This window comes from Equus quagga, chromosome 1 (assembly GCF_021613505.1).
Source record: "Equus quagga isolate Etosha38 chromosome 1, UCLA_HA_Equagga_1.0, whole genome shotgun sequence".
NCBI lineage: Eukaryota > Metazoa > Chordata > Mammalia > Perissodactyla > Equidae > Equus > Equus quagga.
Window position 1 is genome coordinate 14,927,288 of NC_060267.1, and position 27,872 is coordinate 14,955,159.

The 27,872-nt window shown below is 55.0% G+C and overlaps 4 protein-coding genes across 5 annotated transcripts in view; all 4 read right to left on the reverse strand.

Annotated features, from left to right (window-relative positions):
• Positions 1-27,872, reverse strand: part of HOXC4 (homeobox C4) — a 60,178-nt gene that overhangs the window by 18,808 nt on the left and 13,498 nt on the right. Inside the window, exon 1 of one of the 2 annotated variants that reach the window (XM_046652238.1) lies at positions 19,103-19,817. The exons of the other annotated variant lie outside the window; for it this stretch is intronic. The gene's annotated coding sequence lies outside the window, so the exon portion shown is untranslated. Of the gene's footprint in view, positions 1-19,102; positions 19,818-27,872 lie in introns of those variants that run through there. 2 annotated transcript variants of the gene reach the window in all.
• On the reverse strand, positions 1,308-4,273 carry HOXC5 (homeobox C5). The gene is made up of 2 exons (XM_046652293.1): positions 3,062-4,273; positions 1,308-2,365 (listed from the first exon to the last, which is right to left on the reverse strand). The coding sequence occupies exons 1-2, from the start codon at positions 3,513-3,515 to the stop codon at positions 2,151-2,153; spliced, it is 669 nt and encodes a 222-aa protein (XP_046508249.1). The 5' UTR covers positions 3,516-4,273; the 3' UTR covers positions 1,308-2,150.
• HOXC6 (homeobox C6) lies at positions 5,840-20,408 on the reverse strand. The gene is made up of 3 exons (XM_046652217.1): positions 20,256-20,408; positions 7,737-8,082; positions 5,840-7,002 (listed from the first exon to the last, which is right to left on the reverse strand). The coding sequence occupies exons 1-3, from the start codon at positions 20,406-20,408 to the stop codon at positions 6,695-6,697; spliced, it is 807 nt and encodes a 268-aa protein (XP_046508173.1). The 3' UTR covers positions 5,840-6,694.
• On the reverse strand, positions 23,512-27,369 carry HOXC8 (homeobox C8). The gene is made up of 2 exons (XM_046652277.1): positions 26,540-27,369; positions 23,512-25,180 (listed from the first exon to the last, which is right to left on the reverse strand). Exons 1-2 carry the CDS (start codon positions 26,973-26,975, stop codon positions 24,888-24,890), a joined length of 729 nt encoding a protein of 242 aa, XP_046508233.1. The 5' UTR covers positions 26,976-27,369; the 3' UTR covers positions 23,512-24,887.

Sequence of the window (27,872 nt, forward strand, 5' to 3'; positions counted from 1 at the left end):
ATACACATTTCTTGAGACCTCCTACATGCTAGGCATGGGGTGAGGAAAGGCTCTTGGATCTTTTAAAAAATGACAGACGGGTAGCTTAGGCAGTGGGATGCAGAGAAGTCAGTCCTTATAATAAATCCAAGGAGCATCAGCATTAATAATCATAAATATCCCCCTTGCCCCTCCCCAGAGCCTTTCTGTTCCCTTTCCCTCATGGCTGCTGGAGCAGCCTTCTAGCCCAGCTCCTGAACCACCCCGCCCCCCAGTGTGGGGGGCCTAGGCTTGGCTCCAGGAAATCACCCCGTGGTGGGAGGCGGGAGAGGAAATGCAGTAAAGTTTTATGGACCCTTCCCACATTTGTTTCTCCTAGAAAGTACTTCCTCCCCCATCTCATCCCAGGAGCCTGGAGCAGAGCAGAGCGTGGGCCCAAGCCAGCCTCAGGCACCACCTGAATTATCTGCCTTTTCTCCTTCCCTTTAGCCCACCCTCCCCCTCCACACAAAATCCCCAAGACTGAGATAAATGATGGCAAACAGACACACAACTCAGGCACTGGTCTATGCAGCTCCTTTCCCAGCTAATTGTCCTGCATAGCCCTACGCCCTAGGAGCTGGGGGAGACAGTCTGAACCTTTCCTGCCAAGCAGGTACACACTGCAGACTGCCCTCCCTGCCCCCCCTCCCGCAATATCTTAGAAAGCAGACACACACCTCCTCCAACTTTCCCAGCGCCCCTTCAATCAAGCAGGACCAACTCTTTCTGAGGAAACTTCCAGGACCAAATGGGTCCCTCGGCTGAGGGCTCAGCCCTCCCTCCATGTCCAGTGAGGCCCCTTAGGGACCACCTAGCCCTGGGAGAGATCTTTAGAGGCCCAGAGGGCCTAAGTCTGAGCACCGTGGAGCCACGGGTCCCTGCAGATTAGCTCTGACACACAGTGGGGGCCGCTGCCAGCCTCAGACCTGCCCAGCCAAGGTGGGAATGGGGTGCAGAGGCCTGAATTCCCTGGACAGCTACTGCATGGGAAAGCCAGTACAGACTGCTGCGTGCCCTGCCCTTCCCTCAGAGCCCCTTCTTGGAGCCAGGGATCAGGAAAGCAGCTCAGTTTCACCTCCCGCTTCTCAATACTCTTAGAAGCTCCTAAAAATTCTTTTAAAGGAAAGGCTGAAAAACTGCAGGTCTCCCCCTACAACCTGCCCCCCCCCCCCCAAGCCCACATAGACGCTTTAACCCAATATATGCCCCAAACAGAGAGGAGCTGCTGCATCGTATGTTAGTCTTGTTCTCTGTCTTTATTTGATATGACAAAATATAGTTTCAGGAAAGACCTGGAGTTAATAAATAGTTGGATAACAGCGATGGGGCAGGAGGGCAGAGAAAGTCGTGGCAGGAACTATTGGGCAGCTGGGAGCCTCTAGTACTATTTGCTGGGGTCCAGTGGCAGGGAACCCTAATAGATGAGCTAGTTAGTGTTCTGAGGCCGGGGGCCTGAGCAGGCATGCAGAGGGTGCAGGCTGGAGAGGTTCGCGGGCTTTGGGGTGGAGGGGGAAGGCTTGGAAAGCTAGGGCAACCGAGGGGGCCCTAGGCCGACGTTCGGTCATCCCCCCTTTCATATGCAAATCATTAAAAATGAACATCGAGTTTAGTCACTACAACGAAGCACCCCGAGTCTGGCCGCGACTCCGCCAAGCACCCACTTTCTCTCTCTCTGCCAGCCCGCAGCCGCCTGGCCGGCCTCAGCCCCGGAACAAAGGAGAGGGCGAGGCCGGAGGGTCGGGGCGCGGGGCCTGCGGCACCCGCAGGGCCCACCTTCATTCTGGCTGCCACGCTGGGGCTGGGAGCCTGAGAGGCAGCCCACGCCAGGTTCGTTCAGCACCAGCCCGTAGGCCACAGCCCTCTGGGGAGCCCCTGCGGAGCCTGCCCTGGGCCCCGGGTGCTGAGCAGAACTGAGGGGCGTCCGGGCAGCGCGCGCAGCCCTGCGGGAACCTGGGGGTGACGGGGTCGGGGAGATGCGGAATGTCAAGGGAAAGCGCTTTTGTCTGTGCGGCCCGGGAGCCTGTGCTCCAGCCCCGCCCTTGCCCCAAAATACAGAGAGAGGAAAACGGAAAAGGAAAGGTGCAGGACCAGAGCGGGCTCGGGTGCTCTCTGCGGGCCTCTCGCTGCCTCTAAAGAGCCTCTTTGCTTTTCATTTTGGAATCTTTCTTCCACTTCATCCTGCGGTTCTGGAACCAGATCTTGATCTGTCTCTCGTTGAGACACAAGTTGTTGGCAATCTCTATGCGCCTGCGGCGAGTGAGGTAGCGGTTAAAGTGGAATTCTTTTTCCAGTTCCAGAGTCTGGTAGCGCGTGTAACTGGTTCGGGACCGCTTGCCGTCCGTCTCTGGAATATAAGCCCCCCCCAAGCCAGGAAGGGGTGAATAGCGTGCAGAGCCCCAGCGTCCACACCCCAGCCCCAGGCCCCCACCCGCAGCCGGACGGAGAGGAGGCGAGCAGGGCAGGACGGGCCCGGCGGGCCGCAGGCGGGCCCGGCCCAGCCCAGCCGCGGGAGAGGCGCCTCCGCCCAGGCAGGAAACTTTCCGGAGCAGCCTTCACTCAGCAGCCGGAGGGGCTGAGGAGGGGGGGAGAGGGAGACCCAGGCTCGGACCGAACAATAAGCACCCTCGAGATCCGAGCACCGGGGACCCCCCTCCCGCCCCTCCCGCGTCGCTGGAATCCTCCGGAGCAGCGAGAGCCGGCCGAGCCGGCTCCACAGGGGAGGGAGGGAGGGAGCCGCGGGGGGATCCCCGCTCTGGAGCCCCGCTCTCCTCACCCTTCAGATCCCTCTATTTTTTTAACTCCCTCCCTCTCCCCCAAAAATTGAATATTGCCTTTTATACACGTTTTGTTCCTATGATCCAATTATGTCGTCGTAAATTTGGGCGCACACAGCCTCTAAGCCTTTTAGTGGACAGTTTTACGAGCCATTGATGCCTGGATCGTAAAATTTATGGCCGCAGGTTTTTTTTCTTTATTTGCCCCGCATGGCCTATAAAACCCAGGCGGACCCGAGCGCGCAAAATGAAGTCCTAAAGTTTACCGTGGCTCATGTGCAGTTTGGTCATCCACGGGTAAATCTGTGGCGGAGCCGGTGGCTGGCTCAGTCCGGCGGGCTGCCCTGTCTGCGCCTGCTCCTCTTTGATCTCCCCACTGCTCTTAGCTCGCTCTTCCAGCGCTGGGCGAGCCGCCTTCTGACTGTACATCCCGGGGTTCAGAGGAGCCGCTTCATCTCTGCCCAGAGCGTGTCCCGGAGCGGCTGCGGCGCTGCAGGCGGGGCGGTCGGGGTGAGCCCGGGGGTTGGCAGCCATGTCTACCCCGTGGAGAGAGTTGGAAGGCGCAGGCGGTGGGAAAGTGATGCTTAAGTCCAATCCACCGTAGCAGTACCTGGATGCCTGCACCTCTGAGGCCGATCCATAGTTCCCACAAGTTTGCATGTTATAGGCAGGGATATTGGGGCTCTGCTTATAGAATGAATTGGCTACGTAGGAGCTCATGGCGGGGAGGGCCCAAAAAAAATTTCTGCACCCTTTTTGATTAAGGGTGATTTGTGACTCTTTGAAGTTGAGGGGTTTTTTGTTCTCCAAAGTGCACAATTTATAGGTGGAGATATCTCTTTCTTTATCCTATGCGCTCTTCCCAAATAAGGGAGCCTTAAATAGAGTCACGTGACTCCAGCGGCCACTCATAAATTTGGCTTGATGACCTCCGGGAGGTTAGTGATGGAAGCCGGCGAAACGCATCTTGATATGTTGGCAAAGCCCAACCAAGGGGGAGAGGGAGCGAGAGAGAGAAAGAGAGAGAAGGGGGAGAGAAAAAAAAAGGTTCTTGGAATTGGGGGGTAGCCGGGACAACGAGCCCACAGCGACACCTGGTGTCTACTTTTAGGAATTGCAGCCTGGCGCGCCGGTTTGCCTTTAGGCTGCTGGATTTTCCACCGCGTAGAGGAGAAGCTGGTTGTTGCTGCAACAAACTCCCGAAATGGCCTTTGAAATTGTATTTAACTTTAAGGAAAGAGGAGGCCTCATTTAAGATGCACAGAGTGGGTTTTTTTGTAACGGCTAGTCCTGTCTTCCTCACCCCAAGGGCTTTCCAATCTTCGAAAATGGTGGAAGGCAGGGGGGGCCCCTGCCCAGGTTGGAGATCTCAGGGGGCTTATCTCAGGTTCTCTAAACTAAGGTACGATGTCCCTCTCCTCGGAGGCCCCAAGGGCCTGCTACTGCTGAGGAGGTGCCTGTCAGCATGGCAAAGTGAACCCAACCTCTGGAGAGGTAGACAGATTGCCCAGAAGGATGGGTCCTGGGTGGACAGAACTAGTGGGGGGGGGGGGGGGTGTCATGAGGTTTGGAGTGCTGGGAACTCTGGGATGAGCCTGGAGGGGAGGAGCCAGGTGGAGTTAAGTAGACCACCTCACCATGCCACGGACCCCGGAATGGCCACAAGGCAATTTTGTGTGTGTGCCTGCGAGTGTGTGAGAAGAACCAGACACAATGGGCTGGAGGACTGCTCTGCATCCTGTGCATGGCCCTCATGTGGTACCTATGTCAGATATTTTGGGTAGAAAATACATGTCAATTGACGGCACAGAGAAGCAAGATTCAAGCCTCTACAAATATTATATGAGCAGGGCAGAGAAAAAGGCCTGTTTTGTGCCCTTTGGGGAAAAAGCTTCTCTGGATCGGGCTTTCCAGGGACCTGGATCCAGAAAGTCCACAGGAGAGCAATTTTTGAGCTATGTGGAGGCGCGGAAAGGACCTGGCTGGGAGTTGGGGAATGGAGGAGGTGGGCCGGGCAGGCGCCGGGGCAACCTTCACAGCCTGTGGCCAGGGGCTCCGCAGCCATTAGGCCCTTTCCCACCCCCCTCCCCTAGCCCCAAGTCTTATTCTTTCCTGCCTGCCTCTCCCCAGGAAATCTCCGCCCCTGCCAGGAGAGGCCCCCCTCCTGCACCCCCACCCCCCGCAGGCGGAGGCGCTGGAGGGGGCGCTGGCGGGGATCTGGAAGGTCTGGAAAACTCTGGCGGATTTTTTCCCTCCGGGAGACCCCCTCACTACCTCACTCCTAGGTCCACTCAGGTTTCCCTGGCTGGGCTTAGGAGAGAAGGCCTGAGCTGGGGAAGGCTTAGGGTCTGGCTGCGCTCCTCACCCGCCGAGTTTGAGGGGAGAAGAAAGAGTCAGGAACCAGACAGGGGCTGGGGCTGAGAGGAAGAAGGAATGTTGTCCCAGCCACGTCAGGAGTCCCAGAGCAGGCGAGAGCTCAGTTTCCAGGCTTGCTTCCCGCGATGTCCTTGAATCGCTCGGGCCCTCCCGAAGGGCTCCGGCCGCCGGGCTGCTCTCCCCTCGGCGCGCCGCCTCCGCCACGTTTCGCAAGAGTCGGCCTGGCGCGGCCTGGGCGGCTCACGCGGGGCCCCCTCCTCACTCCGGGCGGGCGCGGGGGCGACCCCGGGGCCTGGCTGGTGCTGCCGTCCTGGCCTTTGGGGGCTGGGGTTCAGAAGCCGAGGCCCCCAGACTGCCACAGGCAGGAAGAAAGGCCTGTGTGGGGTGGAGACCGACCCGCTCACCCGGGCTCCTCTCCCCACCCCCACCGAAATCCTTGGCGGCCTTTTTTGCGGGGTGAGTGTGTTGCTCCGCGTAGGGAGCCCCGAGAGGCCTCCCAGCCCCCAGCGCGCGCCCCGCAGGATGGGGAGGCCGGCTCGGCCGGCTCCCGGGAAGGGGCAGGCGAGCGGGGGCCGGGGGCTGGCAGGCGGCGGGCGGCGCGGAGCGCGGAGCCGGCTCCAGCTGCCAGCCCAGGCCGGCGGGCGAGCGAATTGACAGAAACCCCAATATAAACTTTTAAAAATAATATCAGTTTTATTAAATATTCGAGAACGGATCCAGAGGTCGGATTTATACAGGAGGGTAACACGAGGGGATTTTTTTAATTTATTTTTTTTCTCCTACTGGCTAAACAAACGTCATTCACTTTTTTTCTCTCTTTTTGTAATTTTCCCTCTTTTTTTTTTCCTTTTTAAGATGGGATTGGAACACGGACGCTGCTAAACATAAATATAAATACAGAGACCACAAATACAGCTAAAAATATTCACACAGAAACGGTCACAGTTTGTAATATGCCATAATGACCCCCAGGATTCTTTAAATACAATTCGCCTGGGCTGGGCATTTGCTGGGGCAGAGGGGCCGGGCAGGGGCTGCGGGGAGGCCCTGGGGGTTGCTGCGGGGCCACGACGCGCCCTCCTTGGGCCTCCCGCCCTCCCCGCTGCCAGGCCGGGCCCTGAGGCCCCGGAGCCAAGGCCCGGGCCCGAGCCGGCTCTCTGCGCGGGGGCGGGGTGGGGGCGCCGAGAGGGTGGGGGGCCAAGTCCTCATTTGGAGGGAGATCCCTGGAGTCTGAAGCGAGGTTCAGGGACGGAGCCCCCAAGGCCTGGGCGGGGGAAGGGGCCTGTAGACGAGCCGAGAAGGAGCTAGCAGGGAGCAGGGAGGAGAAGACGCGTGGTGAGAGAGTTTGTGCGGTCAGGGAGAGGGTCCAGAGTTGACTTGCAGGTCCATATCTGACTCCTAATTTTGTTTTAGGGAGTCAAAACACATCAATTGTGCCAGTGATAAATACAGAGTGTGTGATTAGGAGGGAGTTGCGGGGAGCGAGGGAGAAGGAGAGAGAGGGGTGGCAGGGACAGTCCTGGTCACTCTTTCTGCTTCTCCTCTTCTGTCTCTTCCCGCTTTTCCTCTTTTCCGCCCAGGCTGTCGGCCGCGGCCCCTCCGCCGCCCCCCGAGAGCGTGGACGTGAGATTAGATTCTTTTTTCCACTTCATCCGGCGATTCTGGAACCAGATTTTGATCTGTCGCTCGGTCAGGCAGAGCGCATTGGCGATCTCGATGCGCCGGCGCCGCGTTAGGTAGCGGTTGAAGTGAAATTCCTTCTCCAGTTCCAGGGTCTGGTACCGCGAGTAGATCTGGCGGCCGCGCCTCCGGTCCGCTCCGTAGCCGACCCCTAGAGATCCGGGCACAAAACACACTAAAAACAATCAGCAAGGCATCCTCCACAGACGATTTAGCCTAGCAAAGTCCTGACCCTCCCAACTTGGCCAAGCAGCTCACGGCCCCCTCGGGCTCCAGCCTTCTCCCCTTTGCCCTGCCCCACCCCCACTGGGGGTACAGCCAGGATCCCAACTTCCTTCAGTCTCCTCCATAGGTTGGTAGGTATGTGTCACAAAGAAAAGGGGATAGGGGGCGAGAACCAAGCAGAAAGCTGTAAGTCTAAAAGCTGGTTTTTGAAAAATGCCAAACACTGGGGATGAGGGCCCCATTTCTCAAGGACTGGGCTCCCCCACCTCCCCAAGCATCCTAGCTCCTTGGAAACTTCTCCCCACTTCTCTGCCCCCTCCTCTCCCCCTCCCTTCTCCTCAGACTGACTCCTCGACTTTGGGGGGCTCCCCCACCCCATACCCCTCCCCTCCTCCCCTGCCCTGTTCCTGCCCCCTCAGCTCGCCTTGGAGCCTAGGAGCCCTCCAATCCGTCAGGGGCCGAGGGGGCCAGGCCCCTGTGAGCAAGCGGGAGGCGAGCAGAGGGGGCAGAAGAGGGGGCCCTGTCTCGGCGTCGGCGAGGAGACGAGCGTGATTGTTTTTATGGGGCCATAAAAAACTCTCTCCGCCCGTTCTTCTAGGGAAGCCGGTCATAAAGCCAGTTCAGTTTATTTAATTTATATCTCGGAGCTGTAAAACTCACCACTGTGCGAATTCATTCGCTGCATCCAGGGGTAAATCTGGATACTGGCTTTCTGGTCCTGGGGCGCAGTCCTGCCCTGCTCAGAACTAAAATCCTGAGCGATTGAGGTCTGTGTGTTATGTCCTAAGGTGTTTTGTCTGCAGTTTGAGAGCATGTCTTTCTCCTGGTAAAAGGAATTAGATCCATAGTCATACGGCCCCCGGCTGGAACTGAACACGACATTCTCCTGTGGCGAATAAAAGGGAGTCGAGTAGATCCGGTTCTGGGCAACGGCCGCTCCATAGGTCGAGAAATGCCTCACTGGATCGTAGGCGGTGGAATTGAGGGCGACGTTGGGGAGGACGTCCTGGCCCCCGGCGAGGTGGCAGGATAAGGAAGGGTTAGTGAAGTAGGAATTCATCCCTTTGCCTTTACCTGGTCGGGCTATGATTTCTTTAATATTTATTTCTGTCTCCAGTTTGTACTCGGAACTAGATGGTTATAGGGACGGCTCCAATCCAGGACAGACAAAATGACAAAGTCAGCTGACCCCCTTCCAGCCAATCGCAAGCCAGATGTCAAGAAGGGGGAAAAAAATCGCTTCTGCTTCTGTTGATTCCCTAGTTGAGACTAAGTGTGTGCTTTGAAAGTAAGACTTGGATTTTTAAAATATATATACATAGATATACATATATATATGTGTGTATATACATATGAGGAGGGGCCGACTGATTTGGAGGTGGAGAAAGGGTGAATGTCCACAAGCAAGGCCTTGCACTCCAGGCAGAGTTGCACTCCCAGAAAATCTCTCAGCCCCAGCTAACTTTGCTGTGCTGTGGTCAGTGCCAGGGCTGGAGAAATCCGTGTACTTTCAATCTGATTTCGTCTTTTATATCTGCCCCCTTCTAAAATTACGTCTCCATGGGAGGAGTTCCCTCCCAGCTCAAGGGGAGCCCCAGAAATCCTACAGGAAATCCTGGTTTGACACTCCATGGAGTGAGTTCTCATCACTAAACCAGCATATTTTATCCCCAGTAATTTAAAAAAAAAATCAAAAGTAGAAATAAATTGCATAAAACACGGTGCTCAGAGGAAGGGGAGTGTGGCTGAGAGTCCGGGGTGTAGAAGGCATGTGGGGAGCCACTAGGTCTAAAGGGCTAAGGGTGAGACTGAAGGGTCCCGTGGCAGAGCAGAAGGGGGCAAAGGGCCAGGCGTCTGCTTCCCTCTTCCTCCCAGCCCCCCTCTGCCTCCTCCTCAGGACCCCCTTTTTGGGGAAACTCTTGCAGCATTTTTGCCTAAAAGGGAAAATGTATGAAAATACAATAGAAAAGAGCAAGAAAGAAGTAAAAGGTGGGAGGGGAGGGGAAAGGAAGGAAGAAAGGAAGAAGAAAGAACTCTGAGAGTCTTTCTAGACACATCAACTCCTGTTTATGTTGGTGAGAATTTATGATTTGGAGCCAGCGAGGGCCGGTGGGGCAATTCACATAGGATCCAGCCAGAAAGAGAAGGCTGGTGGGGCTCTGATGGACAGTTAGTGTCCCGCAGGCTCAAGCCCCTGCCCAGGTCACAAGCCCCCTGCCCCCTCCAGACTCTCTGCCCTGCCAAGAGAGGCGCCCCTGGACCTGAGCTCTGGGGCTTGGAGATTCCAGCAAAGGGCTTCTGGAGAGCTCTAGCCCAGGGGCCAGCCACACCTGGTGGGGCCAGGCCTCTCAGCAGCCTCTACCTCCGTTTTCTTTCCACCTTGGGGCTAAGGAAAAGGAAGAGAAGGTTAGGAAAAGGCAGCTGAGTCCGAGGCTCCTAAGCGAGCCGCAGTGGGCGAACGGAAACAGCGGAAGGTGTGCAGACGGGGTTTTTCTCCTGATTAATCCAAACTTAATTTGATATCGTGACATAGGGTGAAAACACTTTGAGTTGACAAAGAGGGGGCGGTGGGGCAAGCAGAGGGAGCAGGCGAGGCTCCTATTTTCCCTTCACCATTTTTTTTTGGGGGGGGGGGGGCGGCTATAACAAGAACCCGGATGTCGCCGGATTTTATGATCTTTTCCTTCTGTGTAACAAAGCGGAGTAATCAATGGGTAGCAATAAAGCCATAAACGGGACTACGCTGGGAAAAAACTCGTTTATTCATCTTCTGTAGCGTTAAGGTTTCCCTGGAGTGTCGCTAGGGGGGAAAAATAAAGTTTCGAACCCAAAAGCAGACAGTGTGTAGGAGCTGGTAGAGACGTATTAGTTAATACATGAACCTCGTTATGGGATTGAAGAGTCTTCCTGCCAGACAACGTGTGTGTTGGGTTTTAAAAATACAGCCTCAATCCTTCAAAAAGGAGGGAAGTTTGTTGGTATTTAGAAGGGTAGGAGAAAGCCCCCTATAATTATAAAGATTCCTCCTCTTGGACCATACTTTCTTCTCCCCAAGGAGTTGAAGGAGAAGAATAGAAGGTTCTTAAATTAAGAAAAAAAAAATTGAGACGACTTGTCTCATTTTGGGGTAATATGGCAGGTACACAGACACCAGTGTGAGTTGCATTACGCTCTAGAATCCAGCTGTCCTCAAATTCATGGCATGCCTGGACAGAGGTTTCCAACAGCTGGCTGGGGCTCCAGGCCCCCTGGAGGGGGAGAGGGAGAGGGAACTGGGGGTGGGGAGACCCAGGGGAATGAGCAGAGGAACAAGTCAGTGCACCCCTGGACACAAGTAGCTACTCTCAGTGTCCCAGCCTCCCTCCTGCCCTAAGGGTAGTGGTGTAACACGCAGCACAGGCCGGAAGAGAGAGTAAATTCCCTCCCCCCATTTCAGAGAGAGATTGCTAGAGGGATAAATCATGTCAGTGATATTTCCTTCAAGATATTAAATTGTTGCAAATGTACAACAAATTGAATGATGGAAGATAGGATGTCTTAATGAGGTTTCGCTTTCAATGAGTGTTGATTTTCTACGTATTTTAAAATTTCTTTTATGGGTGGGTGGGTGGGGGAAGGAAGGAACTTGGAAGAAAGAAGGGGCTTCTGGGGCACCATGTGCTGCAGCTCCCTAGCAAGGATGCCTGGGTTTCCCTGAGCCTCTCCTAAACCACGTCTGGAGGGGAGAGGGGCCCCAAAGTTGGGGAGAGACTCCTTGGGGGCCTAAAGGCGGTGGGCACGGGGGTGGGTGACCTGAAGAGCAGAATGTAAGTCTCAGCCCCGGAAAGTTAAGTGTTTTATTACGTCCCTAAACAGAGGGCAGAGACTGAAAGGTCTCGCCGATTTATAATGAACAGAAACCAGCTGCTGGGGGAGAAAGGCAGAAATGCTGGACGGGGGAGAGAAAGAGAAGCAGAAATACAAATAAATTCCCCCACAGCATAAGGATTTTTGGTAAAATTAATTTCCAACACACTCTCCCCCGTCACCTTCCGTTCCTGAGGAAAGAAGCGCCTTCCTTCAGTTAGATCTTTAATTATGCAGCTGAAATTTGCTGGAAGGATTCGCTCTAAGGGGGGAGAGCTGGTCAGATGAGCCCAATCTTCCCTCCATTGGATTATATTTTCCTTTTCTCATTTCATGTTAATTTTATTTTTTTGGCGAAAGAATGACTGTCTATAGGGGAAAAGCTGGGACTTGGGTTTTTCTAAATATATTTCTATTTTCCTGTTAAATTTGTCTGAAAACAATTATGGGAACTCATCAGCAGAAGCAAGAACAGATGTTTTATGAAAACTGCAGTTGAGCTCTGTAAATATGCACAAGTCCTGGGAAGGGGGGGAGAACTTGTTCTTTGTTTCTATAAAACAAGCCCAGAGAAATCAGAGTACACCCCATCAGGCCCGCAGGTCTCCGAGTGGCTCTGCCCCTTCAGCCTGCCTCCGGCATCGGGCATTCCGAGGGGGTTTGGCTGTGCGAGAGCAGATTTTTGCTTTCAGAGCTGTAATTAGTGGATTCAAAGACAGAATGCAAAAAACACAGAAAAGGAATAAAGGGAGGAAAGTTGCTGCTCCCTGCTCCAGTCCCCCCAACCCAAAACACATGCTTTTCATGAGTGCTAATTATAGGAGAGGAACTTACTGCAGGCACCATGGCCCTGAGTGGGGGCCAGTCACTGGCCTGGAGTCCCCAAGGCTAAGGGTTGCACTGGAGGGTGGGCACTGGGGGGTTTCCCAGGGCTAATCAAGCGCTCCTACGCCAGCCTTGCCCGCTCCAGGCCAGGGGCTGTGGCCTGGGCAGCTCTGAACGGGGGAGGGGGGGGGGGGGACGAGACTCTGGCCCTGAAGGGGTTCCTGGGCAGGCCTCACCTTGCCTGCCTTTATTTTCCACTCTGCTCTGGAAAACATATTAGTTTCTTGGGGAAGGGTATCTGAAGTGAGAGGGATAAGATTTGGAATTTTTATTTGGGGACAGTCTTTTTTAGAGCTTCTGCTTAGTTTGTGCTCTTCCAGTCTTCTCTCCCCAGGTCCCCCAACTCTGCGCAGATGTCTGTGACTCACCCAGCCTCACACACAGATACACACACTCTATTCCTGGCTGCCGGCGCCACCAACTACAGCTCGGCGCCTCTGGAGGCTGGTCAGGGACCCCGGCACTGGAGCCGCAGGACTCAGCAGCGCTTGGCTTGGGCGCTTGGCTGCCTGGAAGCCACTGCAGCTCCCCGACCCACCCTCCAATTCTCTATTTCCAGAGTGAGAGGGGAGCAGTTGCCCCACCAGCCCCTTTTGTGCCACTGGGTGAGGGCTGAAATCCCTCTTGCAGAGAAAGCCGAGTTTCAATAATTGGTCAGCTCACCTCACCTCACAATTGCACTGTTTGGTTAAGGCTTTGCTGCTCTAGAGCAACGGCTCAGTTGGCCTGACTGGCTTATGATTAGATTTTTTAATTTAAAAATTACAAAAATGAATCCTGCTTCAAATGCCTAGTGTTTTGTGTCCGAGCTCCTTTGATCTCCAGAGAATGTGGAGTAAAAGGACTGCAGAGAGAGTCTCCCAGACCGCCAGAGAACCTGGCCACGGGGAGCTGGGTCTGCCTGGGGACACCAAAGCACAGCTCCCCCAAGGAGCCCCCAGTTTCTCACAGATATGGTGGGGAAGTTGTCTGAGCACATACCCCCCCCCCCCCCCCCCCCACACACACACACACATTGCATTCCAAAAAAGAACGCTCCTCTCCTTTCAAAGTTCAGGCATGGAGACACTTGGATAAAAGTGAAATTTGACACACCTAACCCGGAAATGAATCCCATTTGGGGGTGCTGATATTCTGGGGACAGGGCCCAGGCTGGTCAGCTGAATGGAGTTGGGGGTCAGCAGGGAGGGGGGAAGGAGGAAGAGGCCAGATGGGGCATGTCAAGCGCCTGAGAACTGCCCCAAACACCTCCAAGGCCTGGGCTGGCGACTCCTCTTTTGAGCTAAGAGGTTGAGATGCTGCCAGAGCTGCTTTTGCTTTATTTGCAATTAAACAGAGAAGAAAAGTAGATGGAGGGGCTCAGCTAACTCTTGTCATGTTTTCTCTCCTCCTTCTCTCTCTCCTTCCAGATTTCTGCCTGACCCTTCCTTACCAACACGCCACATAATGCTGCTACCATCAGCAGACACAGACTCCCACATCTGCGTTTGTTTGGCTTCTCAATTCACTTCTCTGGCTGAAGAGTCAAAGTAAAATAGGTCCCAAGCACCTCTGTCCCAGCCCTGAGCCCCTTGTGGCTCCCTCTGGAAGAAATCATTTCTGGCTTTTTGGGGCCTTGCCCCCAGGCCTCCTACCTCTATCCAAAGCAGCTGAGTATCAACTGAGGAGGGGGCATGCAGAGAACCTTCAGACACAGTATCTCAGCCCATGGGGAATGAGGAGGGAACCCAGATGCTGAGTGACATTTCAGAGAGGCAAACCAAGTGCCCCTCCTTGGCCGAGGAGAAAAAATTAAAATCCAGAATATTCAGAATGTTTTTGGTCTCCAGAATGAGGCCTCAAGAGGGTGTCAGATGAGGAAGGAGGGGCAGTAGTGAGTGTGCTGCCCTGGGCTGGGCCAAAGGATACCCAGCTTCCTGGCTTCTCTTATGCCCCTGCACACAGAGCACTTCTTGGACCCATTTTGGAGGTTTATGAGAATTGTAAAATTCAAGAACATGGCATTTATGACGTCACAGTGAATTGTCATGAGGAAACTGTAAGTGTCACAAAAGTTATATACAGCAGGAGTTTTGTGCGTGGGTGCCCTGCCTCCCCTCACTTTTTTTCCTCTTCCCCTTCTCCTGGTCTAAGTTCTCCCACTTGAAAATAAAATTGTTATTATGTTCTGGAACAGTAAGCCAACAATGAAACATCGTCCTCATTTCCCTATAAATAATTTTATCCTTTATTGTTTGCAGATCTAAAAGAACCATTTCATCTGCGCTGGTGAAAAAAGGGAGAGAGATGGGGAGGGGGGAATTAATTTCAGAAACGAGAATATTACTTATTTCGATGATACTCTTTTAGATTTGATAGCCAGGAGCAAAATTAGAGGCGAACACCAGCCTCTCCGACTCTACACCTGGCGGGACTGCAGATTTATAGGATCTTTAGCGAAGGGGCAATTTAATTTTGTAGGATTTGCTTAAATTCACTGCTATTTTGGGGGGCTGAGGAGAAGGGAGGGTGAGGGGAGAGCGACATGCTTTATCTAGCTTCATGAATCCACCAACATTACCCTGATTTAAACCCAACAACCTGTGTCTCAGGGAAAACTCCTGCAGAAAGGAGTGGGGAGTGGGGTGAGGGGGCTCGACTTTCTCAATGACTGTGGCCCCCTTAACCAAGCAGTTGCCGGGCGGAAGGAAGAAAAGCCGGAGGCAAGGGGAGGGCTGTTCTGTCTCTCCACCACCAGGACACCCGGAGGTTTATGGTGTCCCCATAATTCCCCCAACCCTATAAACAGCTGCCCTATTTTAGGCGATTTCTGCTTCCTCCGCTCGGAAAGGGACAACGAGGGAGGAGGTAATGGCGGGAGCGGGGTGCCGGAAAGGGGAGGGAGTTCGGGATAGCGCTGCACTTTGTTCTCCGGGGTGAGTTTGCTGGTTTGGCGGGTTTCTGACGCAGGGTGGCAGCAGACAAAACAAGTAAACAACTCATAGACACAATAAACAGGGGCGGCTGCGGGGCCGTGGCAGAGGCCGTGGGCTGGGTGAGGGGCGCAATTTGGGGGTAATGTCACGCTAGCACCTCGGGGTGGCTGAGGCCCAAAAGCCGGAGGCTTGATGCTGGCAGGGAAAAGGTGGAAGAAAGCTGTGCGCCTCAGCACCGCAGCATGTCCGGACAGGAGAGTCCTGGGAGGAACCGGATCGCCTAGGGAGTGGAGGAAAACCCGCCAGCTCCTCCTGTCCTTTCTTTCATGGGGTTTTTCACAGACATTTGTATCTCCCCCTGCTCTGTCTTTCCCTGGCCCCAGAAGGGAGAAAGGCTAGAAAAGGACGCTGGTTAATTCCCAGCCTCAGCCCACATTCAGTGCTCCAGGCCCACAGGCGGCTAGACCGAGCGTCTTCTCTGGCACTGCCCGTCAGCCTTCTCCCTGGCTTAGGTAGCTGAGAGGATTAAAATGCAGTCCCACCAGTAACCAGATCTGAGTGTTTGGAGAATTTAGCCCCCAAACTGCCTCACAAATGCAGGCAAATCTGGGGTCCAGTGAGCAGCCAGGACGAGCATTGGTGGGGGACAGATGTTCACTGCACCCCTACCCATTCTGGCTGGCCTTCTCCACCAGCCCCTTCAAGCACCCTGTCAGGCAGCAGCCCCAGATCACTGCCCAGAGGCCACCTTATTGACCAATTCCCTCCACGCCCCTGGTGTTACGGCACCAGGGCCCAACCGACCGCTCAGAATTGCTCATAGGCCCACTGCACCCATCAAAGTTTCCCACAGAGATCACTTTCAACACAACTGGATCCCCCTGGTAAAACAGTCTCTGAGTTGGGGAAGTTCGCAGGGAGGTATAGAGAGAACCTAGAGGGGATTCAGTATTTTCCCAGCCCAGCTGCTTGGACTGCAAAGGCAATAAGGTCTGAGAAAGGCTTTGTGGCATCCGTTGGTTACTGGAACCCGCATACTCCGATTCCAGCACGCGCACACATTTCCAGCAGAGCACGCACAGAAGGCCTTCTTGGTGCACCCAGTGCCTCCTTGAGCCCACTCGCATCCAGTGAGGGCTAACAAAATTTTGCATGCACATAAAACGGTGTCGAGCGAATAAAGGCATGGTAACACACAACTAACTACCGGGGAAATATGAGTCTGTATATATTCATGCATAAGTCCGAGTCTGTACATTTGAGCCTGTATATAATAAATGTATTAAGCTACCAAGCCTGGTTTTGGAACACAACAGGCAACCCAACAAGACCGCCTTCTCCAAACAAGGTCGAATTCTTCCTGGGGATCACAACTGTCGGACAAGAGAGAGAAAGGGCTTGCTTTGCCAATTTCTCCTTAACCAGGAACTGGCACGTGAAATACAGCTGATGGCTAGGTTGACAAAGCCCATAAGGGGCAGGCCTGAGGTGCTCAAAGAGTGGACTCAGAGGGGAACTCTGGGGGCCAGAGGCTCCAGGGAGTGTTGCCAGACCCTGACCCACAGATTCAGTGCCTCCTAGCCTCAGCCCTGGGTGTGCAGAGTCCTTGAGCCAGATTCTATTCTCAGCTGCTCTGGCTATTATTAGATAATCACAGCAGTGCCCTCCTGCACGAAGGACCACGTCTGCAGGGAGCTTGGCCTGCAAGGAGGCTGGGGGTTGCCACTGACGGCCCCTCTTGTGCTTCTGTTTGAGCCCAGAGAGGGAGAGAAAGACGGGAAAGAAAATCGAAAGTAAGGAGGGAAGGAGGAGGCTGGCGGCTGGGGCCAGGTTTATTCCCGGCCAGACTAGAAAACTGGAAACCGAGGCCCGTCACTGCTGCTATGCTCTCTGCATCTCTCAGTCTACGAGGAGCAGTGTAGGGGTGAAGGGTGTGGGGGTCTGCAGGACCCTAGCCAGGAAGGGATAGAAAATCAATTGATAAAAATATTATATAAGGACATCTCAGGATGGTTCTGTTAACCCGTCCACCACGAACCCCAGCACCCTGAAATCTCACCAACAGCGCATTCGGTTAGATCCCCGTAGGCCGAGAGAAACACCCCAGCCTAGCCGGGCCCACCTCTCCGAAGGGAGGGGGCCCCTCCGATGTCCCAGGTGAATCCCCACTGGCCTTCTCCGGAGACTGTTTTCCTGGGGGCAAACAAAGGAGACTCTCGTGCCCCCCCCCCCAAGTCAGTGCAGCCATCTGCAGGGGCGAGGGCAGCCAGCGGGGGCAAACAAAATACAACAGGCGAAAGACAGAAATAGAGGCCTCACCGGTCGGCGGTTCCCACATTACGCCAGGAGAAAGGCTCCTATTTTCAGGCCTCCGGGGCCCCTCCACCGGCCCACCGGATGCCCCTGGCCCTTCGCAGGCCGGGCTCGGCGGCCGCGGCCGGGATCCCCGGGGCGTCAGCGCCTGGGCCGCGCGGAGCGGCGGGCGAGCGCGAGGCAGCCGGAGCCGCGGCGGGCTGGGCCCATTTGGGGAGAGCCAAGCGCTTTTCTCGATCGTAAACAAGGAACGCGAAATTAGCTCCTCGGCAGACGCCTCTGCCGACACACCAGTCCTAGTTGGGGGGGGGGGGGGGGGGAGAAAATGCCATTTCTTCCCCCGGGAGAATACCTCAGAGGCCTTTATGTCGGCTGCGAAAGGGGAATTTTGGGGGGGGGGCAGGAGAGGATGCGACGGGGGTTGTAGGGGGAGGGGAGGGAAGATTCACCGTGTACTCGGGCTCAAGGGGTGTGATTTGAATGCAGTCGAACTATATTTTTAAGAATTTGATAAAAACAGGTCCCCCCCCCCACGCCCCCAGGAGACGGGTCAGGGTTTAAACAGGAAATCAAGGAGCGATCCCCTCCCCCACTCGGGCTTGGAGGAGAAGCCCAGTCGCGCTGGTGGGAGAGGATGGGGCGGGGGGTGGCTCTGGGCTCGGATTGAAGGTGAGTCTGGCCCCCAGACTCTCAGGCCTTTCCAGGAATATGCGCTCCGCCCCCCACCCCGGCTCTGGGGTGTGTCTACCTGGGTGTGTAAGCGCTTGTGTGTGCGTTGCCCTTTATAAACAGCAGCTCACACGTATGCGGCCGCCTCGGACCCAGGCCAGGGAGCAGGGCGGGGTCATATATCAAACTGCAACACATTCAGGGCCACGTACATTTGGAAGAAATTAAGCCACTGTGTTATGAAACCATATGTGTCGGGTTAAGACTATACAACACGCCATTAGCACCAATTATTAGGAAGATCTCGAGCTCCCAGGACCCTCCGGGCCGCCCAATTCTGATGTCCCTACCCCAGGAGCCAGCCGCGCCTTAAGTCTTCACTGCCTCCACTCACGCAGGAGGCCTCGCCAGCGAGGCCTGGGCCTGTCTCCACCCAGCCTGGGGCCTCCCCAATTCCCACCTCCGCCCCAGACACAGCAGATTCTAGCCCAGAGCAGCCAGGCGAGGCGGGTGAAGCAGCCCAGTGGGTATCCTGGGTGGCGTGGCTGCGGTTGGAGGTGGGGACACCGGGCCAGGGGAGAGACAGCGACTGGCCCCTTTCCTCAAGCACAAGATGGCTTTTGAGTACCGCGTCCCCCACCCCCACTCTCACCCCCACTCATCCACCGGCAGTGCAGCGCACCTCCCATCTTCCCATCCGCTCGAGTAGGGGCGGGAGCCGGGGGTGGGCAGACGCTCTCCCCTCAGCTGACGCGCACCAGCCACCAGCCTCCCCCCTAATTGCCAATTAACAGGCCCCGCCGCCCGCCTAGCTGCGCTCTCTTCCTGCTCCGCGGCCCGGCCCTGGGCTGGCACTGCGCATGTGTGAGCTCTAGCAGTCGCGCAGTCCGCGAGGGAGGGGGCTGCGGAGCAGGGAGTGGGCGCTGGAAAGTTTGTTTGGGGGTTGGGGGGCTGACTTTGCTCAAGGGGCAATGGTTATAGCCTACAGGTTCTCTCTCTCCTGCCCTGCAGTTTGAGCTTCAGGGCCTCCTCCATCCCAGTCCCATTAGCCAAGAGGCCGCAGATCTATAACAGGTAAGGACACGGTGGGCATCAGGCAGCGGATCGGCGCACTGGACCCCGGCCTCGAGCCCCACAGGCGCAGTCCTCTTGCCCCCCAACCCCCAACTTCGGCGTACAGTGACATCAGGAAAACACACTTCCCCCACTACCATATTCCAGTTTAACCCAATTTCGCCCCCCCACCCACTTTTCCTCCCCATAATTGCCCACGCGCCCACCCTCTCGCCAGCCCCCTCTCCTCTCTAACCAAGACAAGCCGCTGCTGTTCTTATCTTGAAACCGCCACCCAGCTACGGACCATTAGTTACATATTTGAACCAATAAGGAAACACTTACCGGGCGCTGCTGTCACTCGCCCTCTCCCTCTCTCTCTGCCTCTCTCTCTCCCACTCTCTCTCTTTCTCGTCTTCCCTCATTCTGTGCCGCTGCCGAGCCTGTCTCAGCTCCACACACATACATATACTTTAGATAAATTTAAAAATAAAAAAGAATAGTCCCAATAATCAAAAAGCCAAACAAAATTAAGGGGAGTTGCAAGAAGGGGGCAGGAGGGAAAGCCTGGGAGAGGTGAGGGGCGGAGGCATCTGCGGCTCCCTATCGCAACTCCTGCTCCCGCTGTCCTCCTGCCCCTTGGGGGGCTCAAGGGTTGGGAAGGGAGAGAGAGGTGCCCTCAACTCCTGCCTCTCCCCGCCTCCCCCCTCCCCAGGTGGCCCCCAGCTTCCGGCAACTCCACCTGGGAGGAAAAAAATTAAATAGGGGGAGAAAATAATTATTAATCTGATTAATTAAAAAAAAATACTGGGAATGAAGGGAGCGCCCAGCGCAGGTTTCCCTGGCAATGGTTAGGCTCTTACAGGGAGGACTGTTCTGCAGAGCGCTCCGAACGGACAAACCACAATAAAAAGTTCACGTTCATGGATGGAATCCACATGACTTCTTGTGGCCAATCCAACTTGTGAGTCGATCGTAAACTTTTATTACTCAGCTGTAAATTTTCTGCAAACAACCGGGAATGCGATGCATTTGTGTAGCGTGTGCAAATGGGCGCCGCGGTCGCCATGTTTACCCAATTCTCTCGAAAAGGGAGCATCCCCCGACCCCCACCCCACCCCCACCCACCGCCCACTCCCCACGGGGCCGGACAGCTCCAGGCTAGCGCGGAAAGGGCAAAGGGAGGACGCGAGAAGAGAGAAGGAAGGATTCTGGCGCTGAGTCGGCTGCCTCCCTTTGCCATGCCGAATTTTAAATATTTTCCTTAATAAATGGGGTATTAAGGTTGGATCTGGGGGAACGAAGCATTGCAAAGGTTTGTGACATTGGGGCAGTGACGGCTGGCGGGGTGGAGGGACTGAGAAGGGGTGCGCTTCCTACCCCTACCTATTTTTCTGGGAAGAGAACATCTTTCCCAATGGGGTGCCCCCAGCAGCCCCCCACTCCACCCCAGACAGAACGGGAGGGGCAGGCCGCTGGAAGCCTCAAGCAAGCTGACCTGGTCGTGGTCTGAAGAGCAGAGAGCGCTTGCCCCGGCCCTGGGCAGTGCTGCGGAGGGAGCAGGATGGGTGGGACTAGAGAGCAGGCTCCAGAACCCTCGAAGCGCCCTAGCTCCTTTCTCAGAGAAAATGACACTTTCCCCCAAGACCATCCCTAGTGTCAGCTCTCCTCAACTGCTAGGTTCAAACGGCAGCTGACTCCCAATCTTTTTAGAATTGAAAATAAACTTAAAGGTCAGGATCTTGGTTCCCATTTCTTTTTCTTTTAGGTGCAAGGCGCCTTGAAGCCTTTTCTGTCTTGTCAGGTGGCCCACACCCGCCTGCCTTTTTCAGAAAAATTCCAGTGTCCTGGCAGCTGGGACACACCCTGGAGGCCCTGAAAAAAGAACATTATCCCTCCCTAAAGCCCTCCTTCCGTGCTGAGTTCCGAGTCCCTGAGGCGCCCCCCTCCTTTCTCCAGACCCCTAATTTTAGTGATGAGTCCACTGTGGGGAAAACCAGAATAGGTTCCCTCATAGAGACTCTTTGCCAACCAGTCGAAGCTCAGGTACTCTCCCCGCCAACTGGAGATGTGAAGGCCCAAAGCTCTCCCCTAAGTCCCACACAGAGCTGGCATGGGGTCTTCCATGCTTGGGTACCCCACCCCAACCAACAGGGGGTCCCTCATCCCCTCCCCAGACTTCCTCCACAGTAAGCAAAGCAGCTCTCTCAGCCGGATGCAGGGACCTCGTTTCTTTTACAAACCCACCCATAAATTTTATAACAGGTAGTTAAAAATTACGACAAGGAAACGCTGGCCCAGCTTTTCACAATGGGCCTCGGGGAGAATGGGACAGCGCTGCAGGCAGCTCACCGGAAATTTTACTTCTAGTCTGTGGCACAACCTGTCCGGAGTTCGCTCTAATTGGGGTGGGGTAACTTTCTCCAGCATCATGAAGCCCTGGGGCATCTCATTTGGGGAAGGTGAGGCTGGGGACGCCAATCCACTCTCCCATCCTAGGGTCCCCCCAAGGAGCCCTTTAGGGCTCTCACTACCTCCTCCACCCCCGGAGCCCCCGCAGGCCCGCACCTCCCTTGGCCTCTGCAATGACGTGGGGAGGGAGAGAAGACGCCGAGGATTAAAAAAAAAAAAATCCAGGAAACGAATTTGCCCCCCAACTTAATAGCTGCATTATCCCGTCTCTACGGTTGAGATTAGAATAATAAATTCAAGGCGAAATGAGCGAGATGCTTCAACTCAGCATTTTGAAAGATACTATTTTTCACAAATCACAAATAGCTTTCGGAAGACCCTTTGATTGGCTAATAAAAAAGTAAAGAATGAGAGAAAGTCCTATCTGCCGCAGCCGAATGGTCCCCATTCCGCTAATGGGACGTCAGGAGCATTTGGGAGGACGCGTTTCTGAAGGCAGCGCATCCCGCTCGCAATTAAGTTCCCCCATAAAACGAGTTTTACCTCCTTTTCTCTCCAAACGAGAAAACAGAGGCGGTGGGCAGAAGGGGTGGGGGAGCGGGTGCTGCAAGAAGGGGCGGCTGGAGCTCCCTTGCTCTGGCCCACCCGATGCTGCCTCGCATCTCAAGCGATGCCGGGCGCCAGACGCACCCCGCCCTCCGACGCCGGGCTTGGGGCCACGGGCATTGCTGAGCAGGGCCAGGGATGAAGGGCACATTTGATGTGGGGAAAATTTAGCGAGGTCCTACGGAGCCACTTAATGTAGGGTTCAACCCACTCGACTGTTGGGCCAGCGATTCTTATTAATAGCAATCATAATTCTCCGTTTAAAAATGAAACGGCCCTTAGCCGGCCCTCGGAGTCTGGAGGGCACGCCCGTGGGAAGGCCTGAGGTCGGAGCGAAATTCTCTCTTTTCGGGCCTCCCCGGTGGGTAGCCAGTGTCTCCGGCAGCAGATGGAGTTACCTGGCTGGCGCCACAGCTCGCAGCAGGGACCCCAGGTTCGGAGAGATTTCCCCCAAAGCTGCTCAAAGCTGTTCCCGGCTGCCCGCAGCCTGTGCTTCCAATCGGCAGCCTCCCGCGGGCTGCAGGAGTCCCCGATCAATGATACCTGACCCGGTCCTGTGTTCAGGACCACTTTAGGTCGGAGCCAGGGACCCAGGCCCCGAGGAAATTACTCAAGAGTCGGCCTGGGCCTAAGTCTGGAAAAATCAGTGACCAGGAGAGAGAGAAAGATCTGGCCTCAAAAACATTTCAGTCTTTGGGGGTCTGGTCTGGTTTCTAAGACCAGAGGATCTCCTCCCCTCCCCTTTCCCCTTCTCCTGACTGAGTCAGATGACTTGTATCTCTGGAATTTGGTATTATTTGACCAGAATCTTACTGGCATAAACAATGTAGGACCCTCTACGGGGGGAATAAGAGACCCCTTTGCCCCCTGAGTCCCTTAGCCTTCCACCCTTTATTTTGGGGAATGAGGAGTCCAGTGAAGACTCTCCTTACCCTACTGTGGCTGGGGTGGGGACAAGTCCACTCAGCAGGTCAATGGCCAGCACTATGAGGCCAGGGCAGGCTGCCAAATTGCCAAGGTGAAGCCAGGAGTGAGCTTGAAACAGCCAGAAGAGAGGTTGGAGCAGATGCAAGTGGGCTGGGTGACAGTGATGGCTCTGTGCTGGCCGAATTAGAATTTCAGAATGTGGACCCAGGCCTCTTGGTGGGCCACCTCACTCACCTTCCTCTTCGCTCCTTTCTCCCAGGCTTAAGCTTCCTCAGGCCCCACCCTTAGGCATCTTCCAGCCAAGTCCTCCAGGCTGCTTGTTCTAGTGTTGGGCACTGGGGGCCAAGAGTTGGCCACGAGGGGCATGTGGAGAGCAGAAAGAACCCCACTGCCTCATCTGCAGCCCCAGGCCGTGGAAGGAAAAGGCCTAGCTGCGGGAGGGGCATGGGGGCAGAGTCTCTCTCTGGGCCCAGCCCAGGGCTGAGGAGGAGGAAGGTGGATAAGTGGGAGACGCTTTCTTCCCACTGGGATCCTGGCATCCAGAAACCCACTTTGTTTGGAGCCAAGATTTTCCCAAGAGTATCCTGCTCTTCTTCCTCCTTCTCTTCACCTCTCTCCCTTTCACCTGCCCTCCCAGCCCAGCCTGCCCTCTCAAGCCTAGCTCCTCTCTACGCAAGTTCCCCCCACTCCAAAGTGGTATCAGAGGAGAAGACCTTTTCCAGAGTGTTGGGAGGGAAGGATAAGGAGGATGGGGGGAGGGCATTGGAGAAAGAGCAAGTCATTCCAGCTTCAAATATTTTTTCTCCTTTCTTTTTTATTATGACTCACGTATACAATACAAAGTACTTGGACCAGGAACAGGGCTGCCGGGACACAAAATCTACATTCATAGCTGGACATAAAGACAAATGACCAAAAATTATTATTATAGATATATTTTTAACGTTTTTTTCTTTCGAGCACATTGCATAAACAGAGAATTCAAGACAGAGTTAACTATACATTCAGTGCAATTTAGTTCTACTCTACTGGGGTTAGAAGCACAATAAAAGCGCACAGGACCGGCGGGCTAGGCAGTCTCAGTTGTTGGGTTTTTCTTAGTGAAATAAGCAGCAACAAACGACAACAAAACCGCATTACGAATACTCTCAAAGCAGGATTTCTTTCTATAGGTAGTGATAAAATACGTTGGAGGTTTCTTTCTTTTTTTTTATTTTAAGCTTTTTCTCTTTTTTTCTCCCATATTAGGATTTTTAAAAATTTCTCTCTTCTTTATTTTTTTTCAAGATTATTGCAGGTTCCCTTTAGGTAGTATGTTAAAGATTTATTATTATTATTATTATTATTATTTTCATGATTATGGTGAGTTCTGAGCGACAGCACTGATGCAGCTCAGAGGAAGCTGGGCCCAACGACAGAAATCAGACAGCAAAGGGGAGGAAGGCATGGGCCCCAGTGACCAGGGGATGGCTAGGTAGCATTTTCTCGGCAACTGCAGGCTCCCATCTACCTCATGGAACACAGGGAGGGGAGAGACCCACAACCCCTTCAGGTTTCCATCAGGTTTCTAGAGGAAGTCAAGGGAATCTGTCTGAGGGGGGAGCCCCAGGCAGGGAGATGGAATATTCCTTGCTACCATTTTTTAATTTCTTTAAACATTTTCCCTTTCATTTCCTTCCTTTCTTCACTTTTTCTTCCCTTTCTTTTGAAAAATAGTCAATCTCATACACTAACCCTAGCATAAAAACAAAGCCATGAGTCTTCTTCCGCATGTTGAGGGGGCTCCCCTCTAAAATAAATACCAGACAGGCAGGGAGGTGGGAGTGTGGCAAGAAGGGGCCGAGAGAGGGGCAAACAGGCCAGGTTTCGGCCCTTAAAATCCAGGCAGGACTTTGAGGGTGGGGGTAGGGACAAGTGTGTGTGGTGGGGCAACGACTGAGACAGAGACTCCGAACTTTCTGCTGCGTCTCGGTCTCCCCCCTCCAGCCCCCAAACAAATAAAGATGGGGGAAGTCCAAAGGTAATAAAACCAGAGCTGCAGTATCTGACAGGTAGGTAGAGTTGTGAGCGTCATTCTATTCTCTATAAAAGCAAATGACAGTCGTAAACTTCTCAATTTATCTGCTACCATAAAACGAAACTTCAAGGGAGTTGCTAAAGGGGGGGGGGGGGCTCTCTTTTTTGCTTAGTCCTTGTTTTCTTCCTTTTCCTCCTCTTCTTTCTCCTCTTCCTCATTTCCTTCTTCCTCCACCTTCTCCTCATCTCGGGCTCCGGGCAGTTTATCCTTGTTGTTTTCCTTTTTCCACTTCATCCTTCGGTTCTGGAACCAGATCTTCACTTGTCTCTCAGTCAGTCCCAGGGCGTGAGAGACTTCAATCCGGCGCTTTCGTGTCAAATAAGGATTAAAGAGAAACTCCTTTTCTAGTTCCAAGGTCTGATACCGGCTGTAAGTCTGCCTTCCGCTGCGCCGCCCCGGAGCTGGACAGAACAGAACCCCAGGCTCGTTATGTGTGGGTGGGAGCTCGGCTTTCCCCTGCCACTCTTCCTCCCCCCAAGTCCCCGCTCTGGTCTCCCCAGCTCCCCTCCCTCCTGAGGAAAAGGCCAGAGCGGAAGCAGGCAAAGGCAGGAAAGTTTGGGGGCCTGCTTGGGTTTGGCTTCACCTTGGGAGGTGGAGTGGGGGTGGGGGCAGGGACTGGGGTCTGTCTGAGGACTAGGGGGTGGCAGGGGCCAGGGGAGCACTGCAGAGTCCCCCCAGGCCTGCAGCCCCAGGAAACTGGCCCTTACAGCTTTGTTTACAAGTGCAGAGTGGCATTTGGTGAGCAGGGCTTGGGACAGAGGCTGTTTCCAAAAGAGAGAAAAATGGTCTGGGGGCAAAGAAGAGGGGCATTGCTCACTGCCCACTCCTCGAATCTCTCTGCCTAGTGCTTTGCCAGGAAGAAAAATAATTGATCTGGAATGTATCACGGCTTGGCCTGATTGCTAACTGGAGACCAGCAAATAAATCACGGGCCATCTCCGCTGGAACTTGTCGCTTTCTCGCTTCCCCTTTTACTTCGAAATTGGGCCATGAGGGGCCACCCTTGGAGGGGCTCATGACCTGAGCCACTCTGAGGGTCTCAGGGAAACCCCACAAGCCTTTGATTGGGGGCAGCTTGGCTAGGGTCCCCAGGACCTCAGAGCCCCCCAATCTGCACGGCCTCTCTCCTTTCAAGCACTCTTTTTTCTCCTCTCTGGCTCCCTCTCTTCTCTCCAACTGAGGGAAGTAAAGCAAAGTTGGGGTTGTGGCCCTAAGGCTAGTTCTCTGGGAGGAGGCAGTGGGTACCCCAGAGAGTCAGAGCACCTGTCCTTGGGGTCTTGCCACTCTCTGACCCAGCTAGGGGAGGGAAACAGGGGTCTCCCTTCGCCCCAAGACAGCCTGGACACTGTCCTGGACTGAAGCTCTCTGCCTTATAGAGAAACCGTTTTGCTCCAAAGGCTGGAAACCTCAGGGTCCTCGGGCCCCTTCCCAGCCACCTCCCCAACTTTGACTTTAGAGATAGCGAGGGGGAGAGACAGACAGACAGACAGACAGAGGTGGAGAAAAGGACTTTTAACCCTTTGCACCCAGCCACCACCTTTCCCCCCACCTTCACCCTAATCCCCCAAATAACCCAGGCAAGCTCCGCGCCCCACCCCCAGCTGAACCTCCCAACCTCGAGAAACCCACTCAGGCACGGGGGTGGGGCTGGAGAGACCCCAAAGCCAGGAGGGAAAGCCAGGGCAGACAAAAAGGAGGCAAGGGAGGGGGGAGACCCCGGAGCGCGGGAGACCGAGGGGGAAAGAGAAAAGGCTTCTCACCGTGGGGTCTCATCCATGGAAACATGAGGCTGGGAGACGAGTTTTGATTTAAGTGGCCTTGTCCTTCGCTACTGTTAGTGTTGGCGGAGGATTTACAGTCGGGATATTGCACCACGCTCGCTTCTTGCTGAGCCCCATAAAGGGACTGTCTGGGGAGCGCCTCGTAGCCATAGAATTTGGAGGCGTCTCCGTGGCAGCTCAGCGAGCACGGGTTCTGCTGGTAGCCCGAGTTGGAGATGCCCGAGGTGCCGTGGTGGAAGAAGTCTTGGACGTGGTGCGAGGCGTGCTGGAAGCCGGGCGCCGAGCCGCCGGGCCCGTACACCAGCGCATGGCTCCTGCCCACGCTCTGGGGGAACCGGCAGTCGTAATAGGCCGGCTCCAGGGACTCGCCGCCTTTGTATTTGGAGAACAGGGGGTTGACGAAGTAGGAGCTCATGCTGGGCACATGAAAACCCGCGGCCCCCTCCCCGCTGGCTCACGGCTCCCCCGCCCAGGACCCCGAAACTCCCCTCCCCCCGGAGCGAACCCCGGGCCGGCCGGCTCCCCGGGGCTGGGCTGGGGCTGGGTGGGCGGGTGGGGGGCGCCTGGGTGCAGAGCCGCCGGCTCAGCGCAGCTCCGGGCTGGGCGCGGGCGGCGGGCGGGCGGCGGCGGCGGCGGCGGCGGCGCTCTTCACTGTCGGTAGGTAGAGCTCGCGCTCCCGCACTTAGCTCTTTCCTTTAACAGCCCAGGCGAATTCCTCAGACTCCCGGCGGTGGCGGCGCTTACACGCGATTCGCGTTCATCAATCCACGACATGAAGACAGGCGAGAGAGAGAGAGAGAGAGAGAGAGAGAGAGAGAGAGAGAGAGAGAGGGAGAGAGAGAAGGAAGAGATGGCGGGGGGTTGAGGGGTTCAGGGCTAGGGGGACCTGGAGGAAGGGGAGGGGAGGCAGGGGGAGGGATGGGGGTGTGGTGTGTATATGTGTGTGTGGGGGGGTGGTGAGCCAGCCCCAGCTAATGGCTAGGGCCAGTTTTTCCAAGGTGCGCATTCAGATTTGAAGGTGCCTCTCCCCCCCCCTTCTCTTTTCCTTCCTCTCAGAGAGAGGTACCTGAGCCAGCAGGTCAACTCAGGTTACCTCAACAGGTATAAGACCCTCCAGGGGGTTGAATGGCAGCAAGAGAACAGGTCCTCTAACCCAAAAGATGGGCTCCCCAGGGGCGTCCTTAAGTCTGGGGGCTCCGAGGAGGAGCAAGCACACTGGCACCCCCCAATATTTCAGGCATCAGAACCCTCCATGTCTCTTGCCCCTCCCAGGTGGGAAGCAGGCCTGTCTTCCCTAGATCCTTAAGATTCT